The sequence below is a fragment of the Clarias gariepinus genome, chromosome 18 (assembly GCF_024256425.1).
Source record: "Clarias gariepinus isolate MV-2021 ecotype Netherlands chromosome 18, CGAR_prim_01v2, whole genome shotgun sequence".
NCBI classification, from domain to species: domain Eukaryota; kingdom Metazoa; phylum Chordata; class Actinopteri; order Siluriformes; family Clariidae; genus Clarias; species Clarias gariepinus.
In genome coordinates this window covers 9,132,392-9,148,252 of record NC_071117.1, presented here as the reverse complement: position 1 = coordinate 9,148,252, position 15,861 = coordinate 9,132,392, and the positions used below count along the sequence as shown (strand labels likewise).

General features: G+C 40.3%; 1 protein-coding gene across 3 annotated transcripts in view; it reads left to right on the top strand.

Moving 5' to 3' along the window:
- The first annotated feature begins 606 nt into the window (after nt 1-606).
- kif16ba (kinesin family member 16Ba) overlaps nt 607-15,861 on the top strand; it is a 28,546-nt gene continuing 13,291 nt past the window's right edge. The window contains exons 1-18 of one of the 3 annotated variants that reach the window (XM_053477159.1): nt 607-927; nt 1,993-2,062; nt 2,210-2,323; nt 4,636-4,752; nt 5,383-5,480; nt 6,057-6,166; nt 6,278-6,420; nt 7,589-7,757; nt 7,968-8,099; nt 9,180-9,355; nt 9,476-9,541; nt 10,055-10,114; nt 10,245-10,364; nt 10,603-10,654; nt 12,245-12,382; nt 13,639-13,721; nt 13,821-13,909; nt 14,386-14,418. In XM_053477159.1, the coding sequence (XP_053333134.1) occupies nt 881-927; nt 1,993-2,062; nt 2,210-2,323; nt 4,636-4,752; nt 5,383-5,480; nt 6,057-6,166; nt 6,278-6,420; nt 7,589-7,757; nt 7,968-8,099; nt 9,180-9,355; nt 9,476-9,541; nt 10,055-10,114; nt 10,245-10,364; nt 10,603-10,654; nt 12,245-12,382; nt 13,639-13,721; nt 13,821-13,909; nt 14,386-14,418 (1,817 nt within the window). In that variant the 5' untranslated portion in view covers nt 607-880. The remainder of the gene's footprint in view (nt 928-1,992; nt 2,063-2,209; nt 2,324-4,635; nt 4,753-5,382; nt 5,481-6,056; nt 6,167-6,277; nt 6,421-7,588; nt 7,758-7,967; nt 8,100-9,179; nt 9,356-9,475; nt 9,542-10,054; nt 10,115-10,244; nt 10,365-10,602; nt 10,655-12,244; nt 12,383-13,638; nt 13,722-13,820; nt 13,910-14,385; nt 14,419-15,861) is intronic. The other 2 variants (XM_053477161.1, XM_053477160.1) reach the window with 2 other exon arrangements.

Here is a 15,861-nt window from a genome sequence, read left to right as displayed (position 1 = left end):
TATATGAGTCAAAAGACACCATAGAGAAATGCATGTGTCTGAATACAAATTTCCCCTCACTGTACTGTATATGGGAAATCTGTGCATTTATTTTTTAGGCAGTTAGTTTTACTATATTACCGTAGATCTAGATACTCATACTAGCTCCCTTTATTGCAGTCTGGTTAGCAGTCTCTCCGTTGTGCTTGTTTCATTTACTCTTACAGAAATTTTCTGGGTGTTCCCGTGCCTGTGTGTGTGTGTTTGTTTGTATTGAGGAACCTGTAGACCACACCCTGGGTATTTACCTAGATGACTTTCTATGGCAAATATAAATGTCAGAAGTAAAATATGATAATATTTTTGCATGTCACTGTCTCCACAAGTGTGTGTGTGAGAGAGAGAGAGGGTTTACAGTCTAGTTTAATGAAACACTCACCTACAGAGATGAATGTGTGATTTTTAACTTGTAACGTTATATTTTTATCCTCTAGCTAAATGAAACACAGCCTGTGTACAGCAGCGCACTGCAGATTGATTTGGATAAGAAACAAAGCGCCTGTCAGAGCGGCTTCCTCCTGTCCGGCAGGTGGCGGTAATGAGTGAGTGATGTGTGTGTGTCTGTGTGTGTTTTGGTTTAGAAGCGGTGCTTTAACACAGTCAGTAAACAGAGGCGGTGTACAGAGGGTAACCCTGTGTAACCCTGCAGCCGTACACGCACCACTATATGTTTATCTTGTTTATTATTTTTATTTATTCGAGGATATTCCGGTCCTGTCCGTGTTTACCGGGACGTTTAGTGAGTGTTAGTTTGCGGTTTCCGTGTGTCTGATGAGGAGGACGGAGGTCATGATCTGAGGATCAGAAGCGGAAAGAGAGGAGAAACACCGGGGATGCGAACATGGCATCGGTGCGCGTGGCGGTGCGCGTGCGGCCCATGAACCAACGGTGAGAGCGCGCGACACACACGCAGACCCTTTCATTTCAAATGTGTAGTGCCCCGTGTACCCCCCCGCCCCCCCCCCGTGTTATACCCGTTTTCTCTTCTGTAGCCTCGCCTGCTGTACCCGTTCTACCCCGTGGTGCCCCCTGTGCTGTACCCTTTTACCTCATGTGCCCCCTGTGCTGTACCCGTTATACTCCCTGTAGCCCCCTGTGCTGTACCCATTCTCCCCCGTGTTTCCCCCTGTGCTGTACCCATTCTCCCCCGTGTTTCCCCCTGTGCTGTACCCATTCTCCCCCGTGTTTCCCCCTGTGCTGTACCCATTCTCCCCCGTGTTGCCCCCTCTGCTGTACCCATTCTCCCCCGTGTTGCCCCCTCTGCTGTCCCCATTCTCCCCCGTGTTTCCCCCTGTGCTGTACCCATTCTCCCCCGTGTTTCCCCCTGTGCTGTACCCATTCTCCCCCGTGTTGCCCCCTCTGCTGTACCCATTCTCCCCCGTGTTGCCCCCTCTGCTGTACCCATTCTACCCCGTGTTTCCCCCTGTGCTGTACCCATTCTCCCCCGTGTTGCCCCCTCTGCTGTACCCATTCTCCCCCGTGTTGCCCCCTCTGCTGTACCCATTCTCCCCCTTCTGCTGTACCCATTCTCCCCCGCGTTGCCCCCTGTGCTGTACCCATTCTCCCCCGTGTAGCCGCGTGTGCTGTACCCGTTTTACCTCCTGTAGCTCCCTGTGCTGTACTCGTATTGCCTTGTATAGTCCTCTGTGCCCCACATACCCCCCTGTGCTGTACTCGTAGTGTCCTGCATAGTGCCCTGTCCCCCACGTACGCCCCTGTACTGTACCCTCAGTGCCCTGTGTACCCCCCAGTGCTGTACCCATAGACCCCTGTTCTATACATTTGGATAAATTGATTTCTTTAAAACTATGAGCCAGAGATTTTGCTCAGACACACCGGTTCCTGTAAAGTGCTGTGTTGTGTTCGTGAAGCCGCAGCAGTGAGAAACGCGGTTGTGTGATGAGCTCCTTATGACTCATCTGATCGAAATCTCCTGTTTGTTCTCCTCCACAGGGAGAAGGAGCTCTCTGCTCAGTCCATCATCCAGATGGAAGGAAACAAGACGACCATCACCAACTTAAAAGTAAGAAGGACAGACACGAAGACAAAGATTAAATGATAAAAGAGATAAAATAGAACATCGCCAGCACCTTCATCATGTTCATGAGTCATTGTTGCAATAAACAAAGCACGACGTTGTCCTAAAAGTTGTCTTTGTCATGCACTTTAGATCCCTGATGGCGTGACGGGCGATTCTGTGAGAGAGAGAACGAAAACGTTTACTTATGACTTCTCTTACGACTCGGGCGACCGCATGAGCACCAGATTCGTCTCACAAGAGAAGGTGATTTTGAAGTATAATCATATTTATAAACTGTTGTGTTTTTAAAGTGAGACACTGATTCTTACTTGTGTTAAATATCATGGTGTTGTGACATTGTCCCATGATTTTTTTTTTTTGGGGGGGGTTAAAAATTGGACATTGGACAAGTCAATGGACTTGAACTTGTGCTGTCCTAGTCATCATGAGGTGTCCCGCGATAGCGTGAGGTTTCATGGTGTGTCCAGAGATAGCATGAGGTGTCCTGGGGTGTCCCGAGATAGCGTGAGGTGTCCTGGGGTGTCCCGAGATAGCGTGAGGTGTCCTGGGGTGTCCCGAGATAGCGTGAGGTGTCCTGGGGTGTCCCGAGATAGCGTGAGGTGTCCTGGGGTGTCCCGAGATAGCGTGAGGTGTCCTGGGGTGTCCCGAGATAGCGTGAGGTGTCCTGGGGTGTCCCGAGATAGCGTGAGGTGTCCTGGGGTGTCCCGAGATAGCGTGAGGTGTCCTGGGGTGTCCCGAGATAGCCTGACGGAGTACTGGGGTGTCCTGAGACAGCGTGAGGGAGTCCTGGGGTGTCCCGAGATAGTGTGAGATAAAGAGAGGCACAGAGATAGCGTAAGATAAAATGAGAGCTCCAAAAACAGCATGAGTATGCATGGGATGACCCAAAATAGCATGAGATAACCCAAGATAGTATGGGGGATATCATTAAGTGTCCTAAGAGGTGTTATGAGCTAACCTGATTACTAGTGATATTTTAAGAGATATTATGAGATACTTTGAGCTATTCTATGATACAATCCCAAGATATCTTGAATATCCTGTGGTATCTCATGTTATCCTGAGTTCTGTCATGAGAGAATTTGGCAGGTAATGATTTTGCGCTTTATAAATGAGAAAGATTAAAATCCTGGCCGTTTTATATTCATGATTGTGTTGTGACCTGTTTAATAAACTGGACATTCCGGTTTTGCAAAGTAACGTGATCTGCAGAGTTATACAGCATAATAAACTCTTGTGATTTTGTGTAGCTCAGCCCACAAGAACTGCTGAGAAGGTTTCAAATGGAACAAGTATCAGTGGTGTGACCGCGGCAAATTCCACACCATCAGAACTATATAAACATAATATTTAAAAAAAGATGAAACCTTTAAAGCTTAAGACTTTAAACCGTAAGCTGAAACTGAGATCAGAGATGGCGTATTTGCTATGGTTTTACAAGATTTATTAGGTCTGTTCTGGGAATGTTCATTCTTAGACTCCTAAATCGGCTTATCGTTTGGTCTCGTAGATTTGGATCGTAACTACGTGCCATTTCAGTACAAATGTAGGTCAGTTGTGGTATCTCCTGTGGGGTTACCAAAATGTGTGTTTTAGGGTTTTCCTGCTTGAACGCGAAGCATAAGCGGTTTATATAGACAAGAATTTGGTGTCTGGGAACTGGGGAAAACCTTGAAGTATGGAAAAACGGTGTACGATCTTAATTCTGTCCCTAATCTTCTACGTGGTCTGGTTAATTCAGGTCTTCAGAAACATAAGAACATGGTATGTGTTAGATTGCTAACCTTTGATAGACTTTATAGACTTTACCTTCAGTCCTACATTCCTGCTAATCACAGAACCTAGCCCTCCTTCCTCTTGACTGAATTTGTGCATGTTTGGATTAACATCTCCCTCCATGTTGGCAGTGTTATTTTCAGATATAGTGAACAAGCAGGCATAGCAGGAGAAACGAAGAGATATGAGGAGTATAAATGTCATGTAACAAATTACATAAAAATAGACATGGCATGAGAAACAGAATCAAAGATGGGTTTATCTCATATTTCTTGAAAAGATCTTTTTTGTCTTGTCGTCGTCGTCTTTTTCTTCCTTCGCCTATTCCCTTTCAGGGGTCGCCTGAGCGAATAATCTGCCTCCATCTAACTCTATCCTCTGCATCATTTTCTCTCAACCCAACTAGCTTCTTTCTCACCGCATCCATAAATCTGCTCTTTGGTCTTCCTTTAGACCTCTTGCCTGACAGTTCCAACCTTAGCAAATTTCTACCAATATGCTCAGAATATCTCTTCCTTTTTTTCCCATAGTAAGTGCCTGTAATCATCTCCTATACTCCAATTTCATCACTTTCTATTTTATTTATAGTCTCCTTCTGTATGTAGATGGTGGTGAGATCTTGAAGTGAACAGATCTTTCTTTGCTAAGTAGGGGTTTGATATTAAGGAAAAAACTATAGTGAGCCATAAACTGAACCTTGCAGAACACCATAATGTGTTTTTGTTTTAAAGTTAAAATTAAATTTTTATTTTTTTAAATTATTTTTATTTAATGTTTAGGTGTTTAAGGACCTGGGTTCAGATGTGCTCAAGGCAGCATTCGAGGGCTATAACGCCTGCATCTTTGCTTATGGACAGACGGGCTCAGGAAAATCCTACACCATGATGGGCAATCAGGTAAGAGAAGTGACCGGTTCCTCTTTTCACAAACTATCATACAGACAATAGCTGTATACATGTCTTGTTTTTGTTTTTACTTCTGTAAAAGTGGCTTACATAGAGAAAAATACAGCAATAGTGGCTTGTCTTTAGTTTTCATTTGCTCAATAAAAGCAATTAGTAGTCAATAGGGTTGGAAATGATCAGGGCCTAAGCGATACGATATTATCATGAAACCTAGGTGTCGATTTGATTTGTATTGCAATTCTGAATTCACGATTTTATAAATATTTTATAAACTAAAGAAATAATTTGCTATCACCACAAAGGATACTGTGCTGCCTCCTGATGTATGAATAGCTTAGAGTGCGCCACCTGTAGGATTACAGAGGAACGGTACGATTTCACCGTCTTAAACGCAAATGTTTATAGAGTAAAAAAAAAAAATATATATATATAAAATTTTGGTGTGGCGATGCATGATTTGCCACACAAAAGAATCACGATATGTAACTAAGTTAAAGTGTTTGGCGTTGATCTTTGTGATTTTCAAGCAGATATCTTTGAGGCGAAGCTGTTCTTTGTTTTTTATTTTTTTGTGGCCAAAAAATTTCCCTAAACATCCGGTCCGTTTTGATTGCGCTGCAGGGAGATGTGGGGCTGATCCCGAGGATCTGCGAGGGCCTGTTCACCCGGATAACTGGCATGACCCGACGCGATGAAGCCTCCTTCCGTACAGAAGTCAGGTGGGTGACGTGATGGTCTGAGGTCAGCGTTAAAAATAAGAAGTCATCCATAGAAGAAAGACGTTTTACATAATGGATGGATTTAGACTTGTATGTTCTCCCCATGCTTGGTGGAATTCCTTAGGTGCTGCGCTCTAATTCTACATCCCAAAGACATGCAGATTAGGTTAATTGGTTCCAAACTGCCTGTCTTGTGTGGATTAGTGTGTATATGCGTATATGCGATTCAGGCTCCAGGTCTCCCACAACCCTATACAAGATAATCTGTATAGTGAATGAGTGAAAATAATCTTAAATAATTCTTAAATTAAAATTTCTTTTTGGTATTATTTAAGCTATCTATCTATCTATCTATCTATCTATCTATCTATATGTTAAGGGAAACTTTTCCTTGGCAGTGGTCCTAACATACACCTTTGTGGAAGCCAAAAATACATTAGTCTGTGTTTTTCCTCTTCCACAAGGGTGTATTTTGGGGCCAATGCCTTTTTTTCCTGATTGCCTTATGTACATCCACTATGCCGATAAGGCTCACGTGAAATCTTGTGATTTTTTGTGTGTTTTTGTGTTAACTAGTTATTTGGAGATCTATAACGAGCGTGTGCGAGACCTGCTAAGGAGAAAGCTGGCTAAGACGTATAACCTGCGAGTAAGAGAGCACCCCAAAGACGGCCCTTATGTTGAAGGTTAGACTGGTTTGCACCCCTTATACCTTAAAAAAAAAATTGCAATTATTGCTATGCTAGGTGGTGTAGAGTAAATGTGGAAGGTTGGATCACTGCTCCGTTGTGTCTCAGATCTGTCGAAGCACCTGGTTCAGAACTACAGCGACGTGGAGGAGCTGATGGAGGCTGGAAACATCAACCGCACGACTGCTAGCACCGGCATGAACGACGCCAGCAGCCGCTCGCATGCCATCTTCACTATCAACTTCACGCAGGTATCCAGTGCGCACCAGACGTTTGAGTCTGTTAGCTAAATGTAAATTGCCATCTAGCTTTTTATAATTACTCAAAAGGTTATGTACAAGCAAACTTACTTACCTTATTATAATTCTTTCCTTAAACTACAGTCAATCTGAAAACTAGTATTTGGAGTTCTAAGCTACATTAGCTTGCTTTATATAACTTATTTAGCGCTAGGATCAGCGTTTGTCTTCAGTGTTTAAGCTAAATATAAATACATGGGTAACAATCCCTAAAAATAAGGCGTTAAAAATGATCATCTGTCTGTCCATAAGACAGGAGCAGCGAGATGACAAAATGTTATATCTGTTATAGGAATACATGTAATCCATTTCAAGCCAAGAAAACTTGTTTATAAGCCACACAAGCTATTGCTAAAGCTAAGGATTGTGAGAGAGAGAGAGTACTGTAGTTAAATATGATTACATATCTGGCTGAAAGCCTCATTATAGAAAGTGTTAACAGGGCTAGCTGAGCGAGGTTGGAGATAAAATAACTAAATGTTACTGCTACTGGCGAGTTTTCTAGGAAGCTACCATCATGCTATGGGAGTGAATAATTTTAATTAGCTTATTTGTAACAGTTGTTAGCTGTAGGAAGTGAATAGCTAACAGTCAGTTATATAAGAAAGATATGGCTTTTGTCAGGTCAGGAAATCTAAAGACAAGGAGTGAAAGTGTTGGACAAAGTCCTATAAACAATATAATAATAAAGCAATAAAAAACATCAAAAGACAAAAAAAATACTCTTCTGTCTGCCTCTCACTTTCCCACTCTCACTCTGACTTTACTCCTTTACTCCGTCTCTTTTTCCCCCTCACTCTCTCCCTCTGTCTGTCCATCTGTATGTCTCCCTGTCTCTTTCTCTGTACCCCTTTTTGTTCCTGTTGTTCTGTCTTTCTGTCTGTCTGTCTTGTTTTCTTTTTGTGTCTCTCCGACTGTCTCTCTGTCTTTGTCTGTCTGTCTCTCTGTCTCTTTGTCTGTCTGTCTATCTCTCTCTCTGTTTCTATTTCTGTCTCTCATTCACTCTCTATCTGTTTTTCTGTCTGTTTTTTTTTGCTCTTTGTGTTTCTTTCGATCTGTCTTTTCTCATTGTCTGTCTCTGGTTCTCTCTCTCTCTCTCTCTCTCTCTCTCTCTCTCTAGGCAAAGTTTGATGCGGAGATGCCGTGTGAAACGGTGAGTAAGATTCACTTGGTGGATCTGGCAGGCAGTGAGAGAGCCGATGCAACAGGAGCCACCGGTGTTCGCCTGAAAGAAGGAGGCAACATCAACAAGAGCCTGGTTACCCTCGGCAACGTCATATCAGCCCTGGGTAAGGGCAGAATTTAAAACGTCACATTTGAGACACTCTTCAGAGTCATCATATGTTATATAAATCTGCAAATGCGACGTTTCATTGTTCACTGTCACTCACTAGCTCGCTGTTGTACAGTGTATTCTCATGTAGCAGCTGTTTATCAACTAACACACGGATTAGCTGTCTCACTCTCTCTCTGTCTCACTGTTTCTTCTGTCTCTGTAGCTGATATGTCTCAGGACGGCGGGAGCGGCCATCTGAAGAAAAAGCAGGTGTTTGTCCCGTACAGAGACTCGGTCCTCACGTGGCTTCTCAAAGACAGTCTGGGAGGAAACTCTAAAACCATCATGATTGCAAGTCAGTAGCTAAAGACACGAGCAGACACGACTCGCGCTCGTACAGTGGAGATATCTGAATATACAGTACACACCATGTTTGTTTAAAATATATTTAAATAATCTTCGTGCTAGCCTTTTAGCAGATGTCTCACGTATAGGTGTCTGGATTCTCTAAATTATACTGTGGCATTATTGTTTTTTATATTTGCTATATGCTAAAAAATTAACATCTTTTTTTATTACGAGTAGTTCGATTCTAGAGATCTTGGGGAAACTATATAAACTATATAAAAAAATTTGCTTCTATGTCTTAACTCTAGAAAATAACTTTTGCCTGTACACAACAGCATTTAATTTTTGAAAAGTTTTATTTTGTTAAATATATATTAATATACTCTAAAAACTCTCTTCTTATGTCCTTCATAGTATGAAGGCAAACATTTTACATTTCTACTGTAGATTTGAACTCTAGAAAAATAACATCCTTGCCTGTATATAGCAGCTAGGTTTAAAACAAAAATACTTTTGCCCCTACACCAGATCTCTAAAATCTAGAAAGGAATTTGGCCTGTACACCCCAGCAAGTAATGGATTTCAACTTTTAAAAAGTTGTATTTTATTGAATATTAAATTAATATATTTTATTTCCTTTATATTCTAAGGGAAAAAACATTTCTCAAACATTCCATTATTTGTAGGTTTGAACTCTAGAAAATAAATTTAGCCTGTACAACCATCTCTAAACTCTAAAATCTAGCAAATAACTTTTGTATGTCACAACTCTAATATCTCAAATCTAGAAAGTGTTGGCATGAAGCAGCTCTAAAATCTAGAAAAATTTTGTACATAACTTTATATTTTAGAGAGAAAATTAGCCTGTCCTTTGTATGCCTAAATTCTAGAAATTAACTTTTGCCTGTATGTCACAGCTCTGTACTTTTAGCAAAGATTTCTTAATTTGATTAATAATAATAATACTAATAATAATAATAAAAATAATAATAATAAAACACTTTATACCTACCCCTTTTAATAAGAGAATCAATTTAGAGTGTAATACAGTGTAGTATAAATGCCTTTCCCCTGCTTTTCCTCTCAGCCATCTCCCCTGCGGACGTGAACTACGGCGAGACCCTGAGCACGCTGCGCTACGCTAATCGCGCCAAAAACATCATCAACAAACCCACCATCAACGAGGACGCCAACGTGCGGCTGATCCGCGAGCTGAGAGCCGAGATCGCTCGCCTCAAAGCCCTGCTCGCACAGGGGAACCAGGTCAGGGATTAGTGCATGAAAAACAACATGAGTTTCATAATAACACACCGTGAGAGCACGAGTGAGGTTATGAGAGTTCACCGTTCAACTCATTAATTTTTTTCCCCCTTTGTTTTTCAGATTGCGCTCCTGGATTCTCCCACAGCTCTGAGTATGGAGCAGAAACTCCACCAGAATGAGGCTCGGGTAGATAACGCCTTTAAACACACACGTACTGTAGAGACACACACGCGCACACACACATGCACACTTCTGTACTATTTCTGTCTTAAGTCAAGTTTTCACTTATGATTTATTTTGTTGCTTATTTTCTGAAAATTTTCTTTTTATTTTTTGCTTTACTTTGCGTTTTCTTCTTTTATATGAATCTATAAATTCTTTTCCCCATGTATTCTTTTTCTTGTTTCCCTTTTCTTCGTCCTGTTTTATTTTCCTCTTCTTGTTCTCCTTTCTTTCTTTTCTCACTTACTTTCCTATTGTTTCTTTTCATAATTGGTTTTGCATTGTCTTTATTCTCTTTAATTTTCCTTGTTTTCTGGCTTTCCTCTTTCTTCCTTTCTCAATTTTTTTCTTTCTTTGTCTTTTTTTCTAATTTTTTATTATTTTTTCTTTTATTCTTTCCTTTCCTCATTCCTTTTTCTTTATTTTTTTCTTCGATTCTTTCTTTCATTCATTCATTAATTAATTATTTGTACCTAGGTCCTGGAGCTGACGAAGGAGTGGGCAAACAAATGGAATGAAACACAGAACATTCTTAAGGTACTTGAACAGGTGATGTTTGTACCCTCATCGTGTTGTGTGATCAGTGTCATGATGAGTAATCGCTGTGTGTGTGTGTGTGTGTGTGTGTGTGTGTGTGTGTGTGTGTGTGTGTGTGTGTGTGTGGTAGGAGGAGACTCTAGCCCTGAGAAAGGAAGGGATCGGTGTGATCCTGGACTCAGAACTTCCTCATCTCATTGGCATTGACGACGACCTGCTCAGCACCGGGATCATCCTCTACCACCTGAAGGTGTGATTTCCACAAGACAAACTACACTGTGAAGTCATTAGCAGCGCATCACAACACATCCCTGACGTCTCATGTTTATGGTCATTGATGCATGTGTCGAGTTCTGAACAATTTAGGATGTGACATTTGTTCAGAAATCCATCCTGATCCCATTTAATCGGCTGATCTGGGAGTTTTGTTTACAGATTGAAGCTGAATATTTCGTTGTTTTAATTTGGGTTTTGGTGTGTTGTCGCAGGAGGGGAGGACATGTGTAGGCCGGGAAGACGCCGCCATCGAACAGGACATCAGTAAGCTTGTCTAGCTTGTCTAAACCCATTTTTATTATATCATAAAATAGAATAAAAATCTTTGTTGGTTGTTGTTTTGCTATAGGATGTTTTTTTGTTTGTATGTTGCATATTTAGCCTCTTTAACCAATCCATCTACTGTATACAAGACCAGACTGGCTGACCAAGACCAGCATAGCAGTGAACCAGTCTTTCCTTCTAAGCAACTGTTTCACTTTTTACCAAACCAACAGACTGACTGCCAAAGAACATTCAGCTATTCCACAAACAAAAAGAGCACTATTATTGTTTTTTTCCCCACCCATTCCCCTCCTCCACCCCCAAAAAAACAACAAACAACATATAAATAAAAGAAAAATCACACATTAAACAAAAGAATATTAAGAAACGTATTGGAAAAAGAAGTCTTCCTTTACAGATCCAACTTATCTGCATCTATGTTTTCAATTCCGAGAGTGGATCTCGTTATGGAATAGCAAACCTTTTCTAGATGAATAAAATTAACTTAAAAAAACCTCTTTAATCTAGTGAGCACCCGCTGGTGGCAAAGGCTCCTTCTCCTTAAACAGGATCATTATCCTAGCAAAAAGGGTGCTTAAGGCAGAAGGGAGCTAAAGGCTATATCATCTTGGCCTGGGCATCATTCAGGCGAGCACCACTTAAGTCAACAACATGAAGTGAAATGAATTGGGACGGTTCTAATAGTATTTGGCAGACATCATCCTTTTAATCAACAAGCCACGCAACCAGACCAATGAATCAATCGCCAAAGCAATTACCCACCCAATTGACACAAGTCAATACCAATCAACCAGTTGGTTATCCGGGTAACTAACCAGTTACCTGAATCAGCCAAACAACTACAAAGCCAGTGATTAAACAACATCTAAATCAACAATAAATTACAAACCAATCAACAAGTCCACACAGAGCCAAACTAACCAACCATGTATGTTTTCTTCTAAAAGCTTAATCACCCACTCAGCAATCTATCCATCTATCCTGTCAACCAATAAACCAACTAACCAGTCTTACACAAGACCAGTAACCATCTACCCAATAAAGCTGGGTAACATCTGTTTTTACCTGAGAGATCTTTTACCTGTCCATCCATGCATCCATCTATCCATCTGTCAAGTCAAACAAACCTGTCCACACATGACCAGCCTAACCAACTACCCAATTAAACATCTGTTTTTCTTCTTAACATTAAACATCCATCTATCCAGTCAATGTAAGACCAATCTGACCAACCACCCAACCTCCAATCAACCCTTTTTATTGACAGCTTAGCAAGAATTACATACATTACAATATATCACATGTAAGCACACACAGCTTTCCATGATGCACATGTCTAGAGAGTTTATTAATGAGTTTGTCAGTCTCTCACTTGCCCCCTGTGGCTTTAACCAGAGCATCCTTTTGCAGAGTGAAAAGAATGTTTGTTTTTTTTCTTCACCACATGCTTCTCAAAAAATGTCAGTCCTCTGATCTCTCCCACCATCTGACTTCTTTTAACAGTATTTCTCTGCACTATAACATGCGAGATCACAGTTTATTAAGATGTCACTATGTCCCTCTGTTCAGTTTTACACGGACTGGGACTGGAGAGCGAACACTGTCTGTTTGAGAGTCAGGATGGCACCGTGACGCTGATCCCTCTGAACGAGTCGCAGTGCTCTGTAAACGGAGTCCACATCACCGAGCCCTGCCAGCTCAACCAAGGTCAGCTCAATGAAGTCTGACTTTTTGAGAGTACAATGATGTGCTGTCATGATTGCAAGGGGCGTTAAAGTCAAAGTGGGACTTTTGATTGTGACCTCAGTGTTAAAGACTGGCTTCCTTGCCCTGACACTGTGGAAATTGGGCTGAAACCTGCCACAAACTTAGGCTGGAAATCTTGCTTGAAATCCCGGAGCATAAGCCAGACTATTCTCTGTACAAGTGACAAAAAAAGTGACATCTTAGCAAGTGGAATGTTTTTGAGTCCAGCCAATCCTTTCTATAGTTCTTAGAATAAGTTTATAAATACACCAAACTAAATATAAGATTATCAAGCTTTTTTCTAGTGAAATGTTACTTAAATTGTAAGCAAAATTGTATTGTTATGTTAGTAAATAATTTTTCTTCTTTCAAGTGATAAATTCACAAAAACTAGCAAAATCTTCCGGCAATAGAACAAGATAGTTTTCGTAACATTTAATAAAAAGCAGTTTTAACTAAATAAAATGTAGTTTTCTTTGTTTTATCGCCACATTGTATAAGGTGTGTGTATGATTTGGAGCATTTAAACAAAACCGTTGTTCTTTAGTAATGTATGGAAAAAAATCCTTAATTTAAATTTTAAAAGATTTTTTAAAAATGATTACTGTTTGAAGCGAGACAGTATAACGCTGAGAGATGGCAACTTTTGGAGCCACATATAAATGTATCTCAGAACTAGCTTAATTGGCACACAAGTTTTTTGTATTTTATATTAAAAAAATTCTGTATAATATAAAAAAAAATATATATATATAAATATATATATATATAATATATATATATCAGAACCAATACCGTGTTTTGGCTGTAAGCTTATTTCGAGTGAAATTTTACTAAAATCTTCTGTTCTATTGGTGGAGAATTTTTGCAATGTTTTAAAAATGTATTTCTTGATAACAACAAAATGATCTTCCCGTAAGAATAAGAACATTTAATTTGCAGTTTTTTGTACCATTTGACTGAAAATAAGCTTTATAATATATTTTATTTGTTGCAATCATTTGCAGAATATTATTGCAAAATGAAAAAAAAATTATAAATAGGTTTGGCTAGGCTTTTTTTTTTTTTTTTTTTTTTTTTACAGTTTTACAAAGTTTGATTCAGGTCTTTCTCATTTCTTTTATGCCTCTATCTGTTCAGTCAGTAGTTGTTCTGCCCTTGTGCTGCTGTTGGTGTGTGTTTGTGTTTATGTGGACTTTGACCATCTCTGTTGTAAGGTGCTGTAATCCTGCTTGGTAGAACCAACATGTTCAGATTTAACCACCCTAAAGAGGCAGCCAAACTACGTGAGAAGAGGAAGGTCAGCCTCTCTCTCTCTCTGTCTCTCTCTCTCTTTCCAATCCTACATTGAGATTTACTTTGTTCTCTTCTTGCTTTAATTGATTTAATTGTTTTTCAGAGCGGTCTGCTCAGCACACTGAGTCTTTCTATGACTGATCTCTCCAAGTCCTGTGAAAACCTCTCCACAGTCATGCTCTACAACCCTGGGTGAGCAGCTCTCTTTGTGTGTGTGCGCGAGAATCTTCACTCTCCTCCTTTTCTTCCTGGTCTGCTTTCCTCCCCCCTCCCCCCTCCCCCCTCCATGCTTCTCTCCCTCCATGCATTCTGATGCTATCCCTTAAAGATGTACTTCACCCAGAGACGCTAATCTGGCAAACAAAGAGAGAAACTAAATCAGAAGGGAGTCACTTATGTCTTACTGTTCTGCAAATGATCTAACATTTATAGCGTTAGCGTTTTGGGTGACGTACTTGATTACCTTTGGGATGCCAGCCTTTGGTCATGGACTTCTGTTTGCCTGAAATTGTGCAGCAGATCTTTCCCTCCAAGGCCATCATGTGTTTAAAACAGATTTATTTTTAAAATTTTAATAAATCTGAAAAGGCTGATTTGTCATTATTCTGTGAGTGTAAGTCTTCAGCCGCAGTGTTTAATGCTGTGTCTCTGAACTTCCCCGATCACAGTCTCTACACAGAGAAGGGACCGGTCTTTCTCAGGTAGACCAACCTGCAAGGAAACAAGCATCTTCTAACATCAGCTGTCTTTTAGTTTCAGTGTCAGGTGTCAGTTGTTTTGGTCTTTAATGCAACCCATTGTCTCCTAACATCCTCATAACTTTATTCACTATTTAAGTTTTTACTGGTTTATACTGTAATCCAGATGTATCTTTTTTCTTCTTCTTCTTCTTCTTCTTCTTTTTTTTCCCATTGACTACAAATTTTACTTAAGGACATTTTAGTTTCTGTCAAAAAATTCCCAACGATTCCCGTTCATTTCAACAAAACAGGCATTAATGTTTGAGAAAACATGAGCGGGCTTTAAACTCAACCTTGTGGAACACCATAGTGTGATTTTGTTTTAAAGTTCTGTTTTTAACTTTTCTGGATGCTCCATTACAGAGAATGTAAGAAAAATCTGGGGAAGAGATCTTTATACAAATATACAAGGTGTATTCTAGTTAAACTGGGACTTTTGATTGCAGAATACTGATTTATATCTCCCTTTATTTTTCTATATAATCCCCTGCTACATGCACTTATGCACTTATATAGCATTTCACTAATGCTTGGACACCATCAAGGTAGAAAGTTTTCTCATTACGCCGGAGCCATGATAGGACTGCCTGTCTGATTAATTTCTGAAATGCTGACGTCCAAAGAACTCTTTTAATGGACCAAACATGTGGAAATGCCTTGGAGCGAGGTCAGACCTGTACAGGGATGTGGTAATAACTCCCAGGATCGAACAAGAAGTGCATAAGTGGCCTATTTACTGTAAATGGCAATGTGGTAAATGTATACGTACAGAAGGTAATAAAAATAGGTTATATATGGTAATAAACAGTATAACTGTGCAAACATGGTGGAGTGGAGAAGTACGAGTATGAAACGAGTTGAGGGCGATGGTGGCAAGAAAAAACTCCCTGAGATGGCAATAGGAAAAATCCTTAAGAGGAACCCATCCTCATCTGGGTGATAACAGATAGCAGGGATTGATCTGCAGTCATACTGTGTTTAGGAGGCTCAGTATAACTGTTGATGTCTTTTGACATGATGATGATGATCCGGGCCGTTATTGGAGCCCCGGATACAAAACTGTAGGAACAATTGGGTATGGTCAGAGTCACATAAGATATAAGGTGAATGTACATTTAGTGCAGAGGCCAAGCAGGGACTCCGGTTAGACTAACTATGACATAAGAACTAAAAGGGAGAGTTAGAAGTCCTGGTTTGACTTGAACACCCCTCATATATCACTGTGTAAATATTACACTCAATGTTTGCTTAATTTTTTTTTTTACATTTTATGGGTTAAACATGTGATGTAAGCATGTTTCGCTAGATTGGGAATTTTTGGACACATGATGTTTTCAACCACCACAAAAACATCTACAACCTGCGTGTTTTTGATGGAAATTAGAACGTCCTTTCGAAGTTGTC